The sequence below is a fragment of the Podarcis raffonei genome, chromosome 10 (genome assembly GCF_027172205.1).
Source record: "Podarcis raffonei isolate rPodRaf1 chromosome 10, rPodRaf1.pri, whole genome shotgun sequence".
Taxonomy (NCBI): domain Eukaryota; kingdom Metazoa; phylum Chordata; class Lepidosauria; order Squamata; family Lacertidae; genus Podarcis; species Podarcis raffonei.
In genome coordinates, this window is record NC_070611.1 from 26,898,099 (window position 1) to 26,914,663 (window position 16,565).

General features: G+C 40.5%; 1 protein-coding gene across 3 annotated transcripts in view; it reads left to right on the forward strand.

The window, feature by feature from the left end:
• Positions 1 to 16,565, forward strand: part of PDZRN4 (PDZ domain containing ring finger 4) — a 219,549-nt gene that overhangs the window by 161,061 nt on the left and 41,923 nt on the right. For all 3 annotated transcript variants that reach the window (XM_053405574.1, XM_053405576.1, XM_053405575.1), the window contains 2 exons: positions 13,401 to 13,654; positions 14,925 to 15,027. In XM_053405574.1, coding sequence (XP_053261549.1) covers positions 13,401 to 13,654; positions 14,925 to 15,027 — 357 coding nt within the window. The remainder of the gene's footprint in view (positions 1 to 13,400; positions 13,655 to 14,924; positions 15,028 to 16,565) is intronic.

Consider the following 16,565-nt stretch of genomic DNA (forward strand, 5'->3'; position numbering starts at 1 on the left):
AGAGTAAAAGGCATCGATTCATGTTCTGCACGAAAATAGACTTGAGACATTTCTCATAGAAACGTATCCGTGGGAGTCTTTAGAAGTAAATATTCATATTCTTATGGTTTTTCAGACTTTTTCTAGGCACTTAGAGGACTAACACCTCAATTTCACTTCAAACACTTGCAATACAATACATTAACCAGCAGGAAGTTACAGGCTATTGTAATGAGACAGGAGCCCCTGCTGGTTAATGTATTTGCATTGTGCTTGTTTGATCTGGGGGGGAAAGTTTTGTTATTAGCTCACTATCTCTACCTAACTACGCTCTCAATTCTAGGGCTTTTTGCAATAACAAAAGACACACTTGGGACAGTGTGTACTGTGTATTGTGTACAAATAAAGCTGCTTTCCGTAGACTGTTTATTGATCCATCTAGCCTAAGAGTGTCAAATATAACCAGCAGTGGCACTCCAGGAAGTGCCCTGCTACCTGAAGATGTTGGAAAATGAACCTGGGACCTTCTTATATAAAGCATGGTGCTTCACCCAAGGAGCAATGACCCCTCTCCACCATTTTATTATAATACAACCCAGATGCACGAACCAGATTTCTAGCTGTTGTTTCCACCTTGCATTTTCCGCTTTTGCAACAATGATGAAAAGAGAAGATCCTGCCGGGAAGACAGCATATTATTATGCTAAGGATGAAAAATAGTACTAAGAGGGATGAAGGCAGGAGGTCATCTAGTACACTTTCAGATGTTGAGGTTGCCAGATTTCCCTGGTGGCCTGGCCTTTTTACAGCAGTTCCATGTCAGTGACTAAGCCCAACAAGTGTCAGGGCAAAATCAAATAGCAGAATTGATTGTCGAGAATGATTTATAGACTTCTCCTTCTCCTCAGGTGCAGAGTATTTGCTTAGATTTTGCAGTGCCATTTCAAACCTGCACGAGACATTTCTCTTCTTATAGGAGCCTCTGTTTTTCGATTGCCCTTCTCTGTGCTGCGAATTCAAAATTACATTGTCCACTGAGCAGCTGATTGTTCAGGGAAGATGCATCTTATTGGTGGAAGCATGTTTCCCACAACTATTCTTCACAATCAGCACATGAAACGCAAGGGAAGTGGAGCTAGTGGGGGGGTGAGTTTGTGTGTGTTTTACCCTCAAAGCTACTTGGATGAAATTTTAAAAATGACAATTTTTTTAAAAAAGTGCCCAATATGTATGTATAATAAAACTTATATGCAGTGTTCCAGAGTTTTGAAAATTCAAATCCAACATACACCATAGGAGAGAGGCATGCAGCACTCAGATTCATCCTCAAAGCCTTATATTGACATTTGATTCTTCTTTCTACAGTCTCCTCCTTCCAGTCCCTCTTATCCTCCAGCCAGCCAGTCTCTGGCATCTCATACTTCGGCATTTTGCCTGGTATGACTTGCCAGCAGGCCCCAAACTTGGTAGCCATAGTCTAGCATTGACATGGGCAAATGATTATCGCTTCCCAATAATTTATACTTATTGGGAAAACATGACAAATGGCATAAAGTCTACTGTGAGCAAATCACTGTAGTACTTCAGTATATGTTTTGCTGAATTGCTTTCAAAAAGATTCAGGTAGGTAGCCGTGTTGGTCTGACACAGTAAAAAATAAATAAATAAATTGTCCAGTAGCACCTTAGCGACCAAACTAAGTTTGTTCTGGGTATAAGCTTTTGTGTGCATGCACACTTCTTCTATGAAAGCTTATACCCAGAACAAAATTAGACACATGATCAGATCAGCATATAGGAAGCATGGGTTATACAGATACTTTCAGAGTACAGCATTTGGTAAAATGGTTGTGTGATTTCAAGGTAATTCAAGCTACATTTACTACGCTACTGGTCTGTCCACATTAGGCAGAATTCTGGTGAACTATTGATTGATGTTGGGTTGGTTTCAGCATCAACCCACATGTTTCACATGCCAGTGAATTGTGAATTGGGTCTGCATTAAAAAAAATCAGCCATGGACCATTAGAATGTAACTTATATTTATATCATACTTTTTCTAAGTGCTCAAAGCACTTCACATGCATTTTATATCTCAATATAATTTATGACAATCCTGTTAGTCTAGCCATTATTTGTATGCCCATATTAAAGATACAGTAAGATGCAGTTTACACTATGAAAACTTATCATATAATATATTAATTCTTAACTTGCTACAAGATCATTTGTCATTTTTGCTCTTAGTTCAGCTATTCCTCTTGAAGTAAAAGGTGTTCATATCCCAGCTGAAATTTCAACTAGGTAATTTCTAACTCACATCTCATGTCACCCCAAGGCTCGATCTGACTGGCATTCTGATCATACCCCTTAATTCCTTGTTTTCTTTAACTTCATTCTGCAGGTGACAGTGCAGAGCATGAGCTCTTTATTTAAGCATGACAGAAGAAGCAAACCTTGGGGTACACCAGCTGTTCTCATTAATAGGAGACAAACCAATGCTGTATTGTGTTTTCAATATTCAGTTGGGAGCCACCCAGAGTGGCTGGGAAAATAATAAATTATTATTATAATTATTATTGCCTTTATAGAGCAAGAACTCTGGATGTGTCCAAGTGCCCACTGCCAACAGTAGTATGGCTCTTCAATTTTGAGAAGTAATTTGCTCTGGTGGGAACAGGTCTGCAGTCAAGACCAAGAATACTTAGGATACCTACTTCCGGGTTAGCGCCATCGGCTAATGGCGGATTCCCTCCGAGCTCCGGAGGGAATCGGCTCCGCAGGATTGGGTCTTGACCGCTGCGGCAACGCGGGGACCCTCAAAAATCACAGGTGGTGAAGCCTGTGAACCTGGTGACTCGGCGGGCACCATTTGCGCCCCCCCGACCTGTGAAGGAGCCTTTTTAAAGGCTTCGGAGCGGGGGACGGGGTGAGCGGCGCGGTGCTGAGAGTCGACTGCTTCTCCTGCGGAGTGAAGCCGCATTGCCATGGTCGGAGAGCGCTGACTTCTTTTTGTGAACAATTGGACTTTAAAGCAACAACCCGTGAGTAGTACGGAAATTGGAAAGAATTTTATTTATTTATTTTTTTAATTAGGCACGATCAGGGAAGGCGCAAACAGGAAGTCCGTCTCCCCGTCTTGTAAATAATTTAAAGCAAGGACCTGCTAACTAAGGTCGAGAGAACCCTTTCTTTTTTACTTGGTAAAAGACATTAATTTCACGATTTGGCAATATAAGTAATCTTACTGGAGGATAAAGAGCTAATCTTGGGAGCTGAAGTGCCACCCCCCCCCCCGGACCCGGGAGTGCTCCGCGAGAGAGCCTGCTGATGAGGTATTGAAGAGTTTGACAGCTGTCAAATTTAGCTGTCAAGACGGGAAAAGAGAACTTTGTTTGTGTTGTTTCTGCTGGCTATATTTGTTACAATTTGGTTACAATTTGTTGAAAACAAGGAAGAACTGTTACAAACTAACTTGATTTTTGGATTTGAATTGGAAGGAATATTAAGTTACCAAAATCCCTCTAGAGGGGGATTTGGGACATTACAAGAATGGCTGGAGGAGGGAAAATTCAGGCTGGGTTGGACAAAGTTTTTGCTCTCTTGGGAAAGTTACAAGGCCAAATTGATGTTTTGGCTACAAATGTTGCAACTCTGAACTTAACAGTAAATAACATCACTGAATTTGATAAGGATTTGACTCAGGAAGCCCATGCAGCTGGACAAAAAGAGAAACTTGAGAGCTTTGAGAGTGTGGAGAAGGAGATATATGTTGTTCCTGAGGAAAAGGAAGGAGGAGCTGTAACTTTGCAGATGATAAAGGAGAGCCAGAGGCCTGACATGATGGCTACAAAGGAAAATAAGAACTTGATGTCGAAAATCTGGCTTGAATTGGAGATTGAAGAATGGAGAGATCTCCTCATGTGGAGATCTGAAGACCCAAGGATTACAAATTTGCTTAAGGTGGAAGTTGGAGCTTTGGGGACATTTGGACTTGAAAGGAATAAGAAACATGATTCGGGCTCCACTTTTAAGTATGGAGGTCTGGCTGGAAGAAACATGGATCCCGTTGGGCCAGAGCTTCTCCGAGATCTGGTGTTTAATATTAAGGACTATTAAAAAAACTGGCAGAGAGGAATTGAGAGAGAATTAAGAGCCTTGGACGTGAGATCTCCAGGCTGATAGCAGACTAAGACTGATGGACATTTGTTGGGGATTGAAACCGGGAAAGGGGGGGTGGAGTTTGGGAATCCAAAGGGTGTATAATTACAATCTGTTTTATTTTTATTTTATTTTGTTACTTGTAGGAAAATTGGGGAATTCGTGGAAGGGAAATTGGGTCGACGTTAGAAAAATGTTTTAAGAACGAGTATTGATGCATAAGTATTGTGTTTAAGTTTGGATAAGGCAAAATTGCTTTTTTAAAATGAACTAAATAGAAAAAGGTTAAAATTAGGGATAAGAACTTGCTGAACTAACATTTTGAATTGGAATATAAGAAGGGGAGGTGTGGGGAAGTCAGGGAAATATGTTATAGAAAAATAAGGATTGTGAACTTTATGTGTTTTTAAACCTTTTTGTTTTTCCTTTTTTGATTCTTTTTTAATGTATTAAAGTTGAAAATTTCAATAAATATCTTTTTTTTTTAAAAAAAGAATACTTAGGATACTTATCTGGATTGGCTCACAACTCTCATGGTGACTCCCAAAGACCACCTGTCCACCTGGTGGAAAACTTAAGGCACCCAACCTCTGGTTGTTTAGCATACCAATAATTTGTTATGAAATCTTCTCCCGCCATAAGCCTCTGTCTCAACTTCATTGTATCCAAAGTTAGTCATATACAGCGTAGATCCCATGAAATGAATAGGCATCATTTCAATAGGTCTTCTCAGAGTAGAACTTGATGGCTGTAACCTTGTTTTCCCAAGGGACCACTTTGCTCTATGATCATGAAATCTAAACCAATTTTTATACATCAGGAATAATAGTTTAGAATTTAGTACTTGAAATTTATATATTGCTGTATTGTAAATTGCTTTCAGATGCCTCACAGGAAGTGATTGATAAATGAAGTTATTTTTAATAATAATTCCTAGGGTAGATTGTTCCAACTATAGCTAGCCCCCTTCCTCACTTTGTCTACCTCATTGCCTTGCCTCTCCTCCATGTCTGTTGTTTTCTATCGGCCAGTCAGACACCATTCAGAGGCATGAAGCCACATGTCCCCCCTTAAGGGAATTTGTCTACCTTTGAACAAAGTTTGCAGAGTTGAACTATATTTCAAGGGAATTGAATCCAGTTCCTCTCCAGACAGGATTCCCTGGATGAAGAACAGAATACAAATATTGAAAGGTAGACTGCAGCTTGCATTCAGAGACTCATGCCTAGCTACTTATAGAGCCTCATTATGCAGCTTGTGACCCCAGAATCTCAGGTCATTGTGAAACTTCAGAAATTCTGTGCTCTCCTGGGAATAGGAAATTAGAAGCATTTCAGCTCTTCTTTTTCCCATTGTCTGCTCTGTTTCCAAGATCTTGCTTTCTTCCTCCCCCCCCCCCCCGTCCACATAGCCCAAACCCCTGCCATTTGCATTAGCCTGTCACATTGAGACCTCCATGGCAGCCTATTAGACCCCTATTACCCCTCTCCATTTCTTATTTGACAACAGGAATATGTGCCACCTCTGTGAATCTCTATCACAGAAACCAGCAAAGTATAAACTGTCAATTCATTCAGCATGGGATTGAGGAAATCTGTCCCTGTGTGTTGTTTCCTGTAACAATTTTATTCCCTTCAACCATTCTAGTGATTCAAGCTCCACAACTATTTTTATTCTCCTGTCCCTCCTTGGCAGTGTGTGTAATAATAAATGAATTTCTTCCGCACCCAGATGGGAATTCAACGGTCTTTCGCTAATCTCATCTAGCAATTAAAGCACAGTAAAACTTCTCTGTGCCATGCCCAAGATTTCAAAATATCATGTCTCTCTGGCGATAACATGTTTACACACATGTCAATGTGATCGGGGACACATGTAGACTCAATAACACTTGGTCTCTTAGCTATGAGGCTATAGCAGAGTTGCATTAGATTCCCTTGTAGATATTTTTTGTGTTGCTTTGTGTGTTGGAATAGATTTTCCTGGCACTTTCCTGGTCCTGACACAGCCAGGGGGAACAGTGACAGCAGTGACAGATGTATCTACTGCTCCAGGAGCCTTGCTGAACATGACAGAGTATCACTAGGCGTGGATATGCCCACAGCTAGTAAAGCGCTACCTCTTAGGATTAGACTGCCAGAGCTGGCAGACTAAGCTAGTCTTGGTGCCAAGTGATCCTGCCCAGCTGTTAGGAGATGTCTGAGTTTTTTCTGTGTTGTTTCATGTCAGCAAAATGGGTGATGCGTGGCTGTAGGTAGCTACATCAGGTTTTCTTTTGAGCTGATTCCTAAAGTGGATATAACTCTCAAGAAAGAATGGGGGGAGGGGGAGCTGCCTCATGCCTTACTGCACTCCATAAATGGATAATTTTAATAATGTGCCAACAGCAGCAGTTTGAAGTAACTCAATGAGTAAAAAGGTCACCATGGCCATAAGTTACTCTAGCATTTGATCAGCGGACTCCTTTTTTGAAAGACTTTTAAGTCTCATTATTCACTGCTTATAAAGTCACTTGAGATATAAAAAGACTTTTTATAGTAATGAAAGAACTCCCACAATTAGCCAGAAGGCAACCATCTATCTTTTTAAACTGCTCAGCTCAGAGAAGACCTGGAGTTTCAAGCACTGGTACATCACTTGTGATGACAGTGATAAGTTGCCCATTCATATGGCTCATATAGTCCTTGCCGTACAGCTTGTGGATTCCGCCCCCCCTTTCTCTTTCCCTCCTCCATTTTTTTAAAGAAAGATGTTTCTGAGGAAGTGTTGGGGCCTATAAATAACACACAAGATGGCATTTATTATAGGTAAGTTGAACATGTCTAATTTGATCTAATGTAGCATTTAAAGCAGCTAGCAGTATGGTTATTCACTAAGGAAATCATTGCTTTTCTTGTGAATGAAACTGAAATATGATGTTTAGTGTAAAGCAAGGAAAGTGGAAACTTAACATGGAAATAGTCGTCCAAATTCAACCATCTTGCCCCTTACCTATGAAAACACCACCATATACAATATATTTCACAATGGCTACGTAATATGTGGGCCAGTAAATTGCCAAGCAAAATAAAGCATTTTTAAGTTTGTAATAATTGACTGAGAAATTCTAATTATGCTAAATGATAAATCCATATATTTTATGTGTATTAGAGCTAGCTGAATTCATATCACCATAAGGCAGAATTACAGTAATTAAAAATCAGTTGGTCAATATAACATGCAATTTGCATATTAAATACACTCTGGGCTCATTAAACCACCATCTGGGAAAGCCTAGAAATGTGGATTATCATCCGGATGTGATATATGCAGATTCTACATTTATTCCACTTTCCCGACACCCCATTTTGTTTGGTGACAGCATGACAGTGCTCCCAATACAGTCTGATACAACCAGAATTCTTGACAGGACATCTGGTGTGATAAGCTAGTGAACTTGGAAAAATGGGGAACCCCTACAGAAAGATGTATGTATATAAATAGGAAGAGTGATAGAGCCGGGTGATTTGCATACTTTACATATTTTCTGCAGTCTGGATAGGCACTCCTGAATATCATGCTGTTCCATACCCTCCAACATTTCTCCAATGAAAATAGGGACACCCTATTCAATAATAATAATAATAATAATAATACCCCACTGATCTGACTGGGTTGCTTCAGTCACTCTGGGCAGCTTCCAACATATATAAAAGTTACTTATCTCCTTGGTTCGTGTGTTGCATTTCTCCATACCCTCCAACATCTCCTAAGGAAAAGCAGGACCTTCTGGGATCCAATCAGAAACCGGGATGGCTTCTGTAAATCCAGGACTGTCCCTGGAAAATAGATACGCTTGGAGGTTCTACTGTTCCCTTTGTGCAGGTAAATTTCACAGGTAACGAAAGCTTTCTCTCAGGCAACACTTTAGTTGTTGATACAACTGGAAGCACCATGATGCTTGGTCATATACATATTCTTGTTAGTGTTGACAATATCCAGCGGATTCCCATTTTTTATTATAATTGCTCTCTTCTGCTTAACTCTTATGGATGGAACTGCAGGCCTGGGAAACATGAGGATCTTCCATTGGTTCTTCTAGATAACTATTGTCTCTGCTGACCAGCAAGCCATTGAAACAAGGACCATATGGCTACATCACTGAGCTATGGCCACAACTCTTCAGGTTGAAGACAGTCTTCAAGTCAAGCTGATTTATTCCAAGGATAAGATAGTTGCTTGTTGTGTGTCAGCATATGTAGTACTGGCTAGATAGAATCTCACAGTGGAGTGTACACTAACATGTGTCCCTGCCATGGAATTTTGCCAGTGAGGTTTGGCTAACTGTGATTTGTTGGCTTTGGGGCAGCAAGTTTTTTTTTTGTTTGTTTGTTTGCCCAGGTTTCTTAATGTCATCTTTTACGTAAAGGGTAAAGGGACCCCTGACCATTAGGTCCAGTCACGGATGACTCTGGGGTTGCGGCGTTCATCTCGCTTTATTGGCCGAGGGAGCCAGCATACAGCTTCCGGGTCATGTGGCCAGCATGACTAAGCTGCTTCTGGCGAACCAGAGCAGTGCACGAAAACACTGTTTACCTTCCCGGCGGAGCGGTACCTATTTATCTATTTGCACTTTGGCGTGCTTTCGAACTGCTAGGTTGGCAGGAGCAGGGACCAAGCAACGGGAGCTGACCCCGTCACAGGGATTCGAACTGCCAACCTTCTGATTGGCAAGCCCTAGGCTCTGTGGTTTAACCCACAGCACCACCCGCATCCCTAATGACATCTTTTAGGGTGTTTTTTAAAAATAAATAAATCCTGAAGCTGTATTTGTTCTCTTGCTTCTGTTGCGGCTGCTTTCATATTTATTGTAGTTTGTGTTTTATTTTTATAACTACCATAGCCTTGCACTAATAAATCAGGACGCAAGTACCTGTAATATACAACAGCAAACGAGGAAGCACTTTTCTTAAAGAGACAGTTTGCTTTTGGCAACACTGAGCCAAACTCAACACAGCAAAACAACAAGAAGAGTGGGCCTCTTGCAATCTAAAAACAAGACAGAAACCAACACAAATTTGTTGAGGTTGTTATGGGTTTGACATTGGAACCACAATTTATCATTAGGATAGCGCTGGATAGTCATTTTACTTCCTGCCCTTTATATCATCTATTTATAACTCCTCTTCCTTCCCTGTGCTTCATTTCACAAATGTGCTTGTGTGCTTGCCAAAGATATGGTTTGACTGCCTTTGGGAATGGCAGTGGGCCAGGGCCAGTTGGTTGCTAGAGCTAGCATGTGCATGTGTGTGCATCAAAGACAAAAAGAACCCCCTGTTTTCTTGTTTTCTGATATTGATAAATTTATGCACGTGGCTGGGTTTAGAGAGATAATCAAAGGGGGATGGCTCCTTTCCAAGCAGCGGCCACCAGCCACTCTGGGGAAGTTTTTGACAAGTGGCCCAGATTTCACAGTTTATCCAAAAGGCGAAGAGTGTTCATTAAACAGAAGCTTTATTAAACAAGGCAGTAATATGGTTTCTATGTGGGGAGATATGCTCTTTACTTAACATTCACAAGTTGCTTATGGATTAATTAGCCCATCTGCTCCAACAAATGTATCCCAACCTCTTTTGTTGAGACCAAAGAGACCAACCGCAGAAGCCAATATTTTTATGCTCTTTATTAATTGATTACAGTTATATCCTGCATTCTACCTATGGAATTCAAGGTGAGGTACTTGCGCTTTCTAAGCAGCCACCTGCCCCACCATTGACCTACTTAAATCTTTAACAACATATGTATTATCGGCCTCCTGGATTCTATTGGGGGGGGGAACATTCTAGAAACAAGGTGTTCTTTTTCCCAAAACATACCCGAAAATTATATAGTTTGCAGTAAATCTTAGCAAGAAAGAGACCAACCTAGCCTCATCCATTGGCCAGAGAATGAATAGGTGCTTGCTTTCCTCTTCCTTCTCCATTCCTTTTTTCATTTCATATCATGTCTATTAGATTGTGAGCCTGTGGGCAGGGACTGTCTTACTTTTTAGTATCTGTTGGCACTTAAATTATTTTTACTTAAAATGTTCAAACTCCATTTCTAAATGTGCGAATTCATCAAGGGCAGTTCTTTATGCTCTGAGAAGCAGTCTTGGAGAGATGATGAATCCCTAGCTCAGAAAGGTAATCATAGGCAATGTTTTCATCATGTTCCCAGTGCTGTTTATCCATGTAGATGGAAAGGTGGTGGAAGAAGCCCTAAATGGGAGAAAGAGCAGCCCAGTCTTGGAACAAAATGAGGGTGCAAAGGGCAGGCCTGCAGGCAGCATTAAAGGCCTCTCTGCAAATCTTTTGAGTGATACACCCAGTGCTTTTTTTCAAGAAAAATAGTTGCCAGAACCCATCATGAAGTAGTTACGGTAAGTTGCTGGGCAACTCGGGGCAGCCCTGAACAGATCCTGGTTTGACAACAGCTGTGTTCACCGCCGGTGGAGGTTCTAAAAACTACGACAAGCTGTCTCTGTAGATGGTTTGGCAGTCGTCTTTGGTTCTGCTGCAGGTCAAATAAATGCGTCCCCACCTCCCTCGTTCTTTTAGATTCAGGCGGATGGCTAAGGCAGCTTGGAATGGCCCTTGTGCAAATGTGTGCGAGTGTAGTGGTAGAGGCCTAGCTGGAAAGCTTAAAGCCTGCTACCGCTACACAGGAGACAAATTGAAGAAAAGGAAATATGAATTGGCCCTGCACCATAGCTTAACCAATCGCAGCTAGGAGCTAGGTGGAGTCATAGATCTAAAAAAAGAAGTATAAACTTTCGCACACTGGCCAGCTTCCATTTTGACTTGAAACATTCATTTTGGGCTTCTCAGAAGTACATAAAGGCAAGAAGCGGATGGGATGGAGCACCAGCCTGCAATGTTGTGCACCTGAGAGGTGCCAGAACTGCACTCTGGTGCACTCTGACTGATAAAAAAGAGCACTGGATACACCAGTTGTGTTGCCGGTGCTATGAATTCATAAGTTGGAGAGCCAACACATTGATTTTTAAGCTAGACAACCTAGACCCTTATATGACTAGAGATGAGCATTGGTTTCACTGGATGAGGGCAATCATCTGCAGCAAGTAACTAACTGCAGGATTCTGCATTTTGCAACTACCACTAAGAGGTTTTATCCATTTGCCAGGCTGCTTACCTTAAAAGACATTTCTCCTTTTGCTGTACCCCTCTCTACCTGTCCTATAATAATATAGGCAACTGGCGCCTCAGGGTCCCTGATATAGGAATCCCTTGAAAATGCTAGATGCCTTAGAGCAGTGTTATATCAGCACATCTGATGTCCACAGCACATGCTCCAGGCAATCCGATATTTCTACTGGTTTGTGCAAATGAGAGGCGCCATAGTGGGCTGTGCAGTCTGCCCACCTGCTTTGAGCACAGAAACCAGGCAAATTGGCACTTTTCTTTTCCAGTGAATGTTTTTGTGTAAAGTAGAGCACACACCAAAAGCATGAAAAAGTCAGTGTAAGAGACATAGGGGGTCTGAGGCATGCGCTGACGCCTTTCCTTTCCCCAAAGGTAACTCTTAATGGGAACACATTGTGGTGAGATTTGCTACCAGGTAAAAAAAGACACTTTTCATGCTAGGAGCAAAGAAGCGTATTGCAAACTCCATATGCATAGCAATAATAATAATATAATATATATTTAATTTTTTTAATATTCATTGAGGAGATGTTAACTGCCATTATATACTGCGTGTATCTTTTCTTTTCTTTTTTGCCAAAATTGGCAGGATTTCTAAATGGGTGACCTTTAGTCAGAATAACTAACAGTGTTGATGAACTTCAAATGATGATTAAAAGAAGAGGGCTGTGTCCTCAGTGCTTTACATCCTCCAAGGAAATCATATGAGGATGGAAGCATTCTAAAGGTCATGGGATCCCCCCCCCCGCCCCAACTTTGAGGTAAAAAAGAAATGTTGAGGGAGAGCAAATTTAATTGTGAAGTGAAATACTTCTTGTGGAGTCATTAGCAAGTTAGATTTCTTCCTTGTACCAGCTTTTTCAACCTACCTAGTAGTTGGTTCTACATTCTGCTGCTGTGCTCTTTTGGTTTTGGTTTACAATCATAAAAGGGGATTACTAATTTTATTTATTTATTTTGCCTGTGATTAAACATTAATGTAACAATGCTACATTACATTGTCCACTAAGAGTGTATTTCTTAGCTTGCTTCTTTTTTATTATTATTTGAAGACAATTTTATACAGTCTCGACATCAGAAGGTTTTACAATGATAATAACCCAAATACAGTCAAGAGCATATCTCATATGTTTTCAGTAGTACCAAATTCTTCACTCCCCACATACCCATCACTTCCCTTCACCCATGTGTGATCTTCTTTACACAACATTATTCCTCATTGTGTTAACCAAAATTTATGTTTATTATTCCATTTATATTATACTAACGTCTTGTCTCATTGCATGGTTTGCCTATTGGATATTAAATTTAGGCTCTAAAACTTAATCTTTCTATATATTCCTTTACGCACTCCCACTATTCATTAAGTTTTTGATTTGAGCAGCCCCTAATTGTTGCTATTAATTTTGCCATCTTGGCAAATTCACAGATTTTAGCTCTCCATTCTGATATTTGTGGTGTTTTTCCTCTTTTCCAATTTTTTGCCACTAATAATCTGGCTGCTGCTGTTGCTGCTGCAGCTTGCTTCTTATATACCCAAGTATGTACGTATATCTGTTATCTTCGATTGTATCTAACACTGTGTGTACATTTCCTATATTCTCCCTGCAGTCCCTGGAGGGGACCCTCTAGAGCAGATTTTGGGGCATGGGTGCTGCAAGGAGGTAGAGAGGAAGATGAAATCCTGTTGCCTGAGCTGATGTCAACTCATGCAATGCTCATTTCCACCCTTTAACTGTAAATCACTAATACAAGGCAGGGTGGATAATCCATTTCTCTTACATTCTTTTCCCTAGATGTATTTTTTAAAGGATGCAACAAACATGTACTTTTTATTTTCTCTGCTTCTTTCTATTTCCAGGAGAATAATATTTGGGAGTCGCTCTATATATTATAGAAAAGCCGTAACAGGATTTTGTTTGCTATCTAACATTTGTCTTCCGTCTTGTTTTGGCGTCACAGAAGAGTTATGGTTAAAGATTATATAAACGTTGATAAAAGATTAGATAAATCACAATGTTTTGCTTCTGATAGCCTTTCTTTAATGCTAAGCTGGGTGACATTTGTTTTGTCTTAGGTCAATGGGAAGGATCTTTCCAAAGCCACCCATGAAGAGGCCGTGGAGGCTTTTCGGAATGCAAAAGAGCCTATTGTAGTCCAGGTCCTTCGGAGAGCACCTCTCATCAAAACACCTGGGAGCTCACAGGATGTTCGGCTCATGGATGCTTGCACACAGACAGATATTACGTTTGAGCACATCATGGCTCTGGCCAAGCTAAGACCAACCACACCTCCGGTACCGGATATCTGCCCCTTCCTGCTTTCTGACAGGTATGATGTAGGATTTGTTTCTGCGGCACCGGGAACCAATGCAACAAATGATCACTACCAAAACAAGACTGGAACTCTTAGGCAGAAGCTGGCTGTTCTGAAGTTCATTGATTTCAGCAAACTAGGAGATCCATGGACAGAGGGCTGCAGCCCCCATCTTCAACTGCAATGTTTTATTTTGACATTTTGTAATGCTTTATGTGATGCTTTAATTCAGGTTGTAAACCACTTGATTTATTTTTTTAAAAAAATAAAGCAGTATCAGAATTATTCAAATAAATAAAATCTTTAAAAAGTGCCCTGTAATGACTTGGAAACCCATAATCCATTGTGAATCAGACAAATTTATGGAGGATAGGTTTTTCAGTGTGTGGTGGGGCTGAATACAGTTGCATTAGGACACAGAAGAGGCTCTTGTCTCATGCATCAAAGCATCTTCTTAGCCAGCATGGAGAACAGGTTGCTAGAACTGGTGAGCCTTTGAACTGATCTAGTAGGGCTCTTCTTATGCAGATCTGTGTGTTTCTAGGTTCTGCATGAGTTTGGAACTGTTCTACTGAGAAAAAAATAAAACGTCCACTGCAATGCTGGCTTTAGTCCTGTTCAAGTGTTTGGCCTAAGCTTGAGCATCCAAATGTGTGTACAGTTTATTGCAAAGCTTTGAAATGGACTAGAGGTGGTTGGAAGTCTGCTTGTCACCAGTGTGCAAAGGTCTGAGAGGGAGCCTCATGCCTGGGGACACCAGGGTGAATCTTACCTGTGCGCCCATGTGCTTTTACTGCTTTTAACCCCTTGTGTGTTCAGGCAAATCTCGGACAAGGCTGTTGGCTTTCTCCATTCTCAGGTACCACGCTGTATCAGTGACTTCTGGGATTTCTGTTCTGTTTTGTTGCATCTTTGTTTTCAAGACAGAAATGGTTATCTCAAGCCAGAGCTGCCTCCTTGAATGCCCAGAATTTTATTGGATGTCTCCAATAATTCCGTTTTGAATGCATTCAATCAAAGATTTGCCCAAACTGTTTGAATATCTCTGTATTTGAAGCAACACTACAGTTTGCTGTATTATTTCTGTCCAGCCTATTTTAAGAGGTTCAGACAGCCTGAAGATCTTCATGGGTCTATTTCAAATCTCAGGCTCTTCTAAATAATATGCTGTACAATATATTTTTTTTAAGCTACAGAGCTGGGGTTTTTTGAGGACTTCAAAAATTTAAAAAATCTGGTTTTAAGTGCCTAACCTGCTCTTTTTGTTCTGTATTGTTCCACATAGCTGCCATTCTCTTCATCCAGTTGAACATGAATTTTACGAAGGTAATGAATACCTTTCCAGTCTGCCTGCAGATGTAGATAGAACCGAGGACTTTGAGTACGAGGTAAGACCATTGGTACAGCTCCCCACCCCCATCCCCTTTACAGTATAGTTTTTGCACACCTGCAGTCGAATGCCTTCGAAAGACATAGTTTAAAATAAAATAGCAAAGCTCACTCTGGCCTCCGTCACACCTGTACAATGTCTCAGTCAGATATGCCCCTGGGTGTGAAACAGTATGAATGAAAGCAGAACATTGATGGGCATCAGATTGTGGGTTCACAAGGCTGATTAAATGCGCCACATGGTTCTCATGTCAAATTGTTAAGCTGTGCTAGTTTTATGCTGCGTCCTTTCCTATGAGTGCATTAGAAAGGTCTAATTGCTCATTTTCAAAGGGAGGAAAGGCAGAAACGTTCTGCTGTTTCCCTAGCTTGATCTTGTAGGATCGTGGAACCTGGACTTTGCAGATCAAGGCCCGTGCTGTAAAATGAGAGATTCTTTGTCTATTTCTTTTACATTACGATTCCCGAATGGAGTACAATGAGAACAAATTGTATGTGGTGCCATGAGTATCTTATCTATTGTGTATTTATTCTATCTGTTGAGAGGCTATTGAAAAACTGTGATGTATCATTTCCCCAAATAATAGCACACTTTTAGAAATGTTGGTCCTTTGTTAGATTTTCATTTCAAAATCTAAAGGTTCTCTTTATTTGACAGCCATTAGATGTTTACCTTTATTTTAGCATAGTGGCAAAAGACCAAGTGTACCCTTTTAGAAATATATTATGTTCAGGCTTTGTATGGGTTTTAAGTTGCAAACAGAATTTTTTTTTTTTCATTAGATAGCTTCCGTTCAATAGCACTTGGAATTAAAAAACGGCCACAAAAAACCCTGTTTGTCTTTATTATATTTGGTCTGCCTTCAGGACATGTAATGAAACCTTGCTTGATATTTGGAAACTAAACAGAGTAGTTGAAGCTTTGACAAAAAGGCAAATGGGGATCTTTAATGGCACTCCCCCCCCCCCCGTTATTGAGACAAGGCTAGGGAAGTCTGCAATTCTTCCCATAGGACAAAGGAAAATGAAATAATGTTGGCTCACCAAGCTTACCTAGGATAAAATTTATTTGCACCAATCATTGAGGGATTGGTAAGAAAATTCATCCCCCCCCCCAAAAAAAGAAAACTAGTCTTGCGAAGATCAAGAAAAAGCTACTAAATTCCTGGTTAATATACTAGCTTGTTTACTGAGTAAGTGGTTGTGTGAAAGCTTATGTGTAATACAATTATTTGTGTGATGGGAATGTTACAAATACTAAAATGCAGTCTGATTGAATGTGTATATATAAAGAGATTAGCACTGTAGAATCATGTCCTCTTCATGACTATTATTAATCGATAATAATAGCCAGTATAAGTATTATGACAGTGGTAAATGAGCAGGTAGGTGTTCAGTAGTCGGTAATATCTACTAATCACACCCTCCGAGTCATTAATTCGCTGTCAGCTATGATTCAGTAGCCCAAGGCAAACCCACTGATTGACTAAAATAGAGCATGTTTCACATGAAATTTAAATAGGAAAGGAGCTGTCTA